Here is an 8074-nt window from a genome sequence, read left to right on the forward strand (position 1 = left end):
ACGCTAGTTGTGGAGGTGTTACAACACTCTGAAACATTTTGGGGATTCCTAGCAAGCTTTGATATCAGCTGTTACTTTAGCAAATGGCACCTTGGCCTATATAATACCTAAATGCTCATGTCACATGAAGAAGCAAATAGAATAAACATCTTAGGACTCTCCTTGTGTCTGAGCCCCAACATGTCCCAAATTGTCTACAGAGACAACGGGTCCTTTCTCTACCTGTGGACATACAGAAAGCAAAAGAGCACTTCTCCCCTGTCCTGTAATTACATTAGCCAGCATCTATGGAAAAATCCAGGAACAAAGCAAATACTTTCAATGCAGTTTATTGAAGGCACAGTGGAAAGCTGGGAAGTTTGAGCAGTCAGTGGAAGAAGCTCTGTTTGTGTGAGCACAAGACATCAGAGTCAGAAGCCTTAACACTTCCTCAGCGTTTCGGGGTGGGGATGGGGGTGAGCACTTCTAAGATTCAGCACACTTTGAACCAGCCACCCCTAACATGCACAAGCAAACGAAAGCACTACGTATTCATTTGTAAGCAAATTCCACAAAAAGCCTATGGTTGCAGTGCAAACAGCAGGTGCTTTGAACGCTGAAGTTGCCTTGCTTAAAATTTAAGCTCAAATTCTCAGCTTGGGGTTTCTCTTTGGATGAGAAGAGGAACGTGCTCCATGCAGCTCCTCCTGGGGAAGTTAAATCATCATGCTCTTTTCTGAAATGCTTTGGGAGGTGCTGTAAAAAAAAGAGGTGTCTTGTAAGGAAGAACACCCCTAATGCACCTGCTTGTTATGGGAAAGCTGGGGGGAATGCGATGGAACAAACAAAACCTAAAAGCTGCAGTCAACTAAGCAGTATAAACTCAAAGAAGTAAGATGACGTGGAGCACCTGCTGGAGAAGCTTGCTAGATGTGACTGTAAGGTTGGAGACTCTGAAAACATTATTCAGAGCATGTGTGTGATGTTACTGACTTTGGGAATGGACTGGGTGACAAATGTTGCTATTTGAGGGCAGAAAAACCCTTCTGCCTCATCTCAGTGGTAGGAACTGCGCGTCTACACGCCGCGCTCCGCTGCTCCTAGCTGTGCCACCTCTGTGGCTGCTGTCCCTATGGGACCACACAAGGGTCTCTGACCACCCCAAAATTCCCCACCACGCCGTTGTTGCACGCCACAACCTCAGGGCTGTTGGCTACCACCACTGGCGGGCCCGCCAGCTGCCGGATGACACAGCCTTGGTTCCCAAAGCTGACCACACCACCAGGTTGGCAAGCTCCCATCCTAGCATTCAAGCCCCCACTGGCTGTGCTGATAACAGTGCGGGCTGGGTACCCTCCACTACGGGAGCTGAACCCCCCGGTTTTACAATTGACTCCTCCAGCTTGGCAGAACACTTCTGGGACACATGGCTTAGCCACCGAGCTGATGACCCTCTTGGGGTGGATCCCGGCGCTGCGAGAGCTGAATCCTCCATTCTGGGAGCTGTGACGTCCGGACCGTCTCCCCAAGGAGCCGTAGCCACATGCTGCTGCGTTGGCAGCCAACATCCCGCAGTCATCAGGGAGGTTGTAGCCACTGCTGACCACCGCTGCAAGACAGCCCAGGGGATGCATTACGTGGAGCTGGGGGAGTCTTGCATGCATGTCATTCCACAAATGGCAGAACCAACCAAGCCCGATCCCCCCTGCGTTGGTTCAGCACTACTGCTCCCATCTCCTCCTCATGCCCCAGTGCATCCCCTCCATACCCTCCCACTTCCCATGCTGCTCTTCAGACTGGTGCAACACTCTCTTCCATGCATAATGCATGTTCTGGTGGCCAGGACAGAATGTTGCCCCCAAATGTAGAAAAGGGGTATGAATTTGACTTTCCCTCCTACATCAAATTAATGGTTTTCTTGAAATTTAAGGCCATTTGGGATTTCTGGGACAAACGTTTCTCATTGTGGGCCTAGGCTGAAATGAGGCAGGGAGCCAAAGGCAGAGGGGGCTGGGACAGGCAATTCTGCCCCATAAACTGCCCTTTCTACAAGGAGAAACCCTCCACGTTGTAAAACTTCAGGTTACTTACACACGCTCACCGGGTTCCCCACACATATCCTGTTAGGGGAAAGAAGAGAAATGTGTATTATTCCAGTAACTAGTGGCATGTATATCTAGAAATTTGATGTCACTCATCACTTGCAGCCACATCCAGCCCACTTGTCTCTTAATCCCGTGTTGCAACACATCTGACTATTCCTAGGACAGTAACTGCTGTTGCTGGCAGAAAGTGAATGGGATGGCCTTCAGCCATCTGTCCACCCCCGCTTCTGTGAGCCTGGGAGGATCCCAGACCTGCAGAGTTCACTTAAGAGCTGGACTCATTCCGGCCTTAGCTCTGATATTCAGGAAGAAAGAGACAAACCCTCTGCCACCCACCTGCTCTCTTCACCCTCCAACAAAGTCTTATAGGTGGCAATCTCAATGTCCAGGGCCAGCTTGACGTTCAGCAGCTCCTGGTAATCCCGCAGCATGCAAGCCAGCTCATCCTTGGCCTTCTGGAGGGCATTCTGCAGCTCAACATGCTTCTCCCGTGCATCCTTCAGGGCACAGTCCCCGCGCTGCTCAACATCACAGATGGAGGTTTGCAGGCAGGAGACCTGTCAGGGGAGAGGACAACAGTGCAGGTGTCTTTGCTTTCTTAGTGCTTGGGTGTTCTGCATGCAGCCCTTCTGATTGCAAACAGGGAGAGATACCAGCTTCCCTGGAGTGCTTTCTTATCTCTATCCACTTTTGTACCACTTTGTACAACACATGACTAAAGCAACAACTTTTAAAATAAAAGGAATATTTGGCTCTCAGCTTTCTCATCTGTTTAAATTCACTGCTGGTCACCACGGTAGGCTGGATTTGGGTCATACATCTACTGAAGGCCAATGCATCACCTTCCCCCATGCCTGAGCTGTCCTTGAGACACACGTGGCCTCTGGGTCCCACCTACCTGCTTCTTCACATTCTCCAGTTCACACTGCAATTTCTGTATCATCCGGGTCAGCTCTGAAATCTCACACTTGTTGCTCTGCAGGTCATCGCAGTACTTGCCCCTTTTATCCTGAAGCTCCTGAAACTGGAAGACAGAAACAAGACAGTTGCCACATCTGACCTGCAGCCCATGAGCTGGAATAGGTTGCTTCGTACTCACCCTGGTTTGGTAGAAGGCATCCACTTCTTCTTTGCTCTTCTGAGCAATTTCTTGGTACCAGCACTCAACGTTCTTAATGATGCTCTCCATGTCCAGGTCCCGGTTGTTGTCCATTTTCACGATGACCGAAGTGTCGCACAGCTGGCGATCAACCTGAGCCCGTTCCTAAACATTGGGGAATGGCTTGGTCAGCTGCAAGGAATTCTCAGGCTTTGTAGCAAAGGGAGGGCTGGAACAAAGAGCCACTCTGCTCAGCTGATGGGTGCAAGTCAAGAGCTCTCCCTCAAGTTGGCTCAGCAGAAAATCCTCCCTGCTGGATGAGTTGCCGCGTGCCAGCTGCTGACCTGCAGCAATTCTGTCCACATCAAGGGCAAGGTATGCAAGTGACTTAACCCTTGGTATCCTGTCATCTTCAGCTGCTTTGCTGATGTTAATGACAGGATTAAGCTGGGAGCTCTAATCAGACAACTGCAATCTGGAGTAACGAGACAGGTTCACCTCTGTTCTCAGGGATAGAGTTAGGACACAGCCAATTCATACCCAGAGATGCATTAAGAGAGGGGGAACCACCCAATTCCCAACACAATCATGCTAATATCAACCAACAACATCAGCCTTGTAGTTCCATGCTTTCAAGTGTTCAGGGCTTGGGATGAGACAGATCCAAGAGGGACTGGGTGCTGGAGCACCCAAGAATGAGGCAGCACCCAGTGCTGGGACAGAGCCAAGGAACTCACCTCTTCGAACACACACTTGAGCAGCTCCAGCTGCCTTCTAAGCAGGTCCACCTTCACCTCCAGCTCTTCCTTGTTCAAAAATATGCAGTCTGCATCCTGAAAGAGAGGAGATGTGCTGTGAACACTTTGGAGAAACATAGGGAAGGCAGAGGCAGCCCCAGAGGAGTAGAGACATGTTTCAACAGAGTTCCAGGAGCAGAAAGGTGTAAAGGGATGAGTCAGGTGCCCCACTGTCTCCTCAAGGAAAACAAAGCCACTCCAACGTGACTGACAGGGATTAGTTTATTTATTTGGACTTAGCTACAAACTCAGAATGGACTAATGAGGACTTTAAAATGATTTTTTAATATTGTTCAAATGATTTCTCCTTTTCTGATGTGCAAATATAAAGGATATGAAGAGACTGTCAGGAAATAACCTGTGTCTCATACACCATTTTGTGGCCTCGCACTCTGTCCCCATTCCATGAATGCATCACGAAACACGCAATCTAAGGGTGTGTTTGGTCCAACAAAGCTATTGCTGCAGCACTGATCATGTGGGCTGTGAGTATTTTCACTTTCTCCTCCCATTTGCCTCTTTTTCTGACTGTGCTTCTTTACAGGCCTCCCTCTTTCTGCTCACTGTAATGCTTCTGCCAAGTGTTTGCTCACCATGCTCTATTGCAGCCACGTTTCATACCAGATAAACCCATGAAAGGTCTAACAACCCATTTACTTTGAGCTTCTCACCTTTTTGAGTGCCACAAACTCATTCTCTACAGTCGTACGCCTGTTGATTTCCTCCTCATATCTGTTGGGAAAGGAGAAGAAAAGGGCTGAGCTGAGCAACACCACCAAACACACAACCACCACGACGAAGAGCAGCCTCCCCTTGCTCAGACTGCCATCAGACACTGCAGGCACTGTGTGCAAGCCAACATTAGACCATACAAAGATCACAAGCTTCTTCACCAATACCAGCATTAACAATGCAAAGAGTCTGCGAGTGAGACACAAGAATGGGACATCCCCAAAGGGGACACACCGTGTGTCTGAGACAAACTAAAGAGAAGTCTCAAAAGAGACCCAAAGGTCCTTACTTGCACTTGAACTCCTCCACCAGCTGGCTTGTGGCACACTCCTCATTGCCCAGCTTCTGCTTCTCGCACAGCAAGCAGTCCAGGCGCTTCCGCAGGTCACAGATGTAGTTCTCAAAGTAGAGCTCCAGGTTCTTCCCTTTCTTTGGCAGGACATACTGCTGCAGGAGGCCCCACTTGGTCTCCAGCACCTTGTTCTGCTGCTCCAGGAACCGGACCTGCAGGCCAAAAAGGAGTGATTCTTCAAAGAAAGGTGGATGCAATAGTTCTGCACCTGATTTAACTGTCTGCTCTCAGACAGAAAGCAGCAAGAGTCCTGCAGGCATAAGAACGGGATTTTAGGAAAGTGAGGGGTGATATGCCATGAGGAATGTGAAATTATCTGCTGGCATTTACAAATATTAAATGCACACAGGCCTGTGCTAACTCCACTTATCCCCAGTGGTTGCAAATGAGCTCTTCCAGAAGCTCTGATGGACTCCAATGGAGCGCCCAACTGGAGGGACCTGCTTGTCTCTTTTCTCTACAAAGGGATCCTAATGTAACAGCTCAGAATTAGACACCTAACATTTAAATGCTTGAATCAGGAACAACTTTCTCTGACTTCAGGAATGCTTTTGGAACAGCCACTATATTTAGTGGCAAGGGGAAAAAGGACTCTAACACAGGACAGAAAGATGAGCCCATCTGAAGTGGAGCTGTTGGACCTGAGTGACCAATAATGACCATTCCAACCTTAGCTGTTCTCTGATTCCCTGATTTTGTATTGCTATGATTCTACGATTCCATGATTCCATGACTCTATGATTCCATGATTCAATAATCCCATGATTCCATAATTCTGTGATTTTGTGATTCCAAAATTCCATGATTCCACGATTCTGTGATTCCATGATTCCATGATTCTATGGATCCATGATTCTGTGATTCTATAATTCTATAATTCCATGATTCTATGATTTTATAATTCTATGGTTCTGGCTGTGCTAGAAAAAGGCTGAAACAAGAATTCAGCTTTGATCTGGGGCCACCCAGACAGGAGACAACAGCAAGAAGGTCCAATGCTGCCACGGCCAGAACAGTCCCCATCAAATCCTATGTGCCCACACTGAGACAATCTCCTACACTGAAGACCTCATTTGGAAGATTGTGGGCCCTTGCATGTACCCAGCTCAGCAACGGATGGCCTGAGCAGCACTGGACATCTGGGGAGGGTTTATTTTTACTTTTTCCACCACCAGCTGCAAGCAAGGAGCAGTTTGCACTCACCTTGTCAATGAAGCAGGCAAACTGTGTGTTGAGTGTCTTGATCTGCTCCTTCTCCTGACAGCGTATTTCATGTTCCAGAGGGTCAACCCCAACACAGAGGGGCTTCAGGAGCCTCTCATCGATGCAGATGCCCTGGATTCCTTCCCCCTTGCGATCGGGGTAACCCCTCACGATGCTGAATCCCCTGGGACCGCAAAGGCCGACCCTTCCTCCGGCGTTACCGTAGCCAACAACCCCTCCGAAGCCGAAATCTCCAAAACACCCATTGCCACAGACCCCATTCACATAGGAAATTCTTCTGCTCCCACCCAGGTTGCAGACGCTGCGGCTGCTGTAGGCTCCGGCCGCGCACCGGGCAGGCTGGCATGCAGCAGCATAGCTCCGACCACAGATCTCCGACGCTGAGCTGAAGCCTCGCCGTCCCAGCATGGACCTCACCGTCGGTGCCTGTCTGCTCATCTTGGGTGAAGGCAGATCACGGGAGTCGAGGGGAAGCTCTTCTGCAGGAGAGGAACAGAGATCCCGCTGGGGTGACACCGCGATGCCACTCCTTATATACGTTTGGGAAGCTGGTCCTTGATAGGATCAGGACGTTAATTTAAAGCGCTTAAGGGTTTGGTTTGCCTGGCAGCAATAAATGCTCCTCAAAATGCAAAGCAGCCCAGCAAATACCAACTACTGAGGAAATAAAAAGGAATCTAAAAGTGCTCTGTTTGCAAGTTGGCTTAGAATATATTACGGTTTGAAGTGCTCCCCTAACTTAGGCTAATTATAGTTTAGTGAACGTTTTTTCTGAAGAAACTCTTTGTGATTTGTTTGCTGTGTGTCGTTTGGGGTTTTGTGTCTCATGGGTTTCTGTGAATGATGGCATATTTTGCAGACTTGTACTTTGTGTGGTTAATTTCACAATCTCTCCTTTTTTTCCTCACCAGGTTTGTTTTGGACATGGAAAAGTTACCAAAATCAACCACGGAAAAACACTAGCAGTCATGTTGTGATGTATGCGTTGTTTCCCTGCCTGTACCACAGGTAGATCTACTGAGTTATGGGTCTGCATTCATATGCGAGGATTCAAAGTGCCCTGCAGAAGCATTCTCTTACAGCATTTCACTGACCTTCTCCTACCACCATGAAACCCCACCAAAACAGGGCAGGTTCCCCCAGGAATTGAGGCATCTTCCAGTCTGCCCACTGGATTTACATTCTGTGGCATTTCAGGGATGAACTCACCTGAACGATGTTGCAAATTCTTAACCTGGGGTCCATTTGACATTGTTAAATCTTCATCTATTGCTGCTTTGGAGCTTCTTCCCATCTGAACGCGAGACCTTTTGTTTCATTGTCTGGTGGTCTCTACAACTAACAAAAAGGGAAGAGCTGCACCTTCCAGCCTGGGGAGTATTCCAGAAGTGAGTGCTGAAAGTTGGGTGACATTGCCAGGCACGTCCTTGACCCAATGGAAATGCATTAGGGAGAGACAACAGCCCCCGGCTCAGTGTCCGGGGAGCTGAGGTGATTCACACCCACAGGCATTGGTCTTCTTCATCAACAGAGGAAGTCTTAATGAGTAGATTAAACTGAACACCTGGGATGGCTTTGACTCACGTTGGTAAGACAAATCTCTCGCTCCTAATCACCAGCCCAAGGAGGTGAGGCTGAGCCAACCCTCCCTGGGCCTTTCTAAATGACAATTGCAAAGACAAAACAATAGGGCTTTTTCAGCTCTCTGAGAGTAAAGATTTCGGGATAGAAAGACACATTACCACACACTCAACCAATTGCCTTCAGCCCTTCCAAAAGGGAAATA

At 48.6% G+C, this 8074-nt stretch overlaps 1 protein-coding gene across 1 annotated transcript; it reads right to left on the bottom strand.

Moving 5' to 3' along the window:
• Nucleotides 1-1109: 1109 nt before the first annotated feature.
• On the bottom strand, nt 1110-6726 carry LOC122170343 (keratin, type II cytoskeletal 4-like). Its single transcript, XM_042837101.1, has 9 exons — nt 6268-6726; nt 5002-5216; nt 4652-4712; nt 3921-4016; nt 3184-3348; nt 2983-3108; nt 2421-2641; nt 2071-2099; nt 1110-1588 (listed from the first exon to the last, which is right to left on the bottom strand). Exons 1-9 carry the CDS (start codon nt 6724-6726, stop codon nt 1110-1112), a joined length of 1851 nt encoding a protein of 616 aa, XP_042693035.1.
• Between the last annotated feature and the right edge of the window lie 1348 nt (nt 6727-8074).

This window comes from Centrocercus urophasianus, unplaced genomic scaffold, assembly GCF_019232065.1.
Source record: "Centrocercus urophasianus isolate 14NV4802_14NV808 unplaced genomic scaffold, USGS_Curo_1.0 seq_67, whole genome shotgun sequence".
NCBI lineage: Eukaryota > Metazoa > Chordata > Aves > Galliformes > Phasianidae > Centrocercus > Centrocercus urophasianus.

Coding starts and splice junctions, on each gene's coding strand:
- LOC122170343 (XM_042837101.1), bottom strand. CDS start 6,726: ATGAGCAGACAGGCACCGACGGTGAGGTCCATGCTGGGACGGCGAGGC. Junction 3,349..3,920: donor TCAAGTGTGTGTTCGAAGAG/GTGAGTTCCTTG, acceptor CCCAATGTTTAG/GAACGGGCTCAGGTTGATCG. Junction 3,109..3,183: donor ATGCCTTCTACCAAACCAGG/GTGAGTACGAAG, acceptor TCTGTCTTCCAG/TTTCAGGAGCTTCAGGATAA.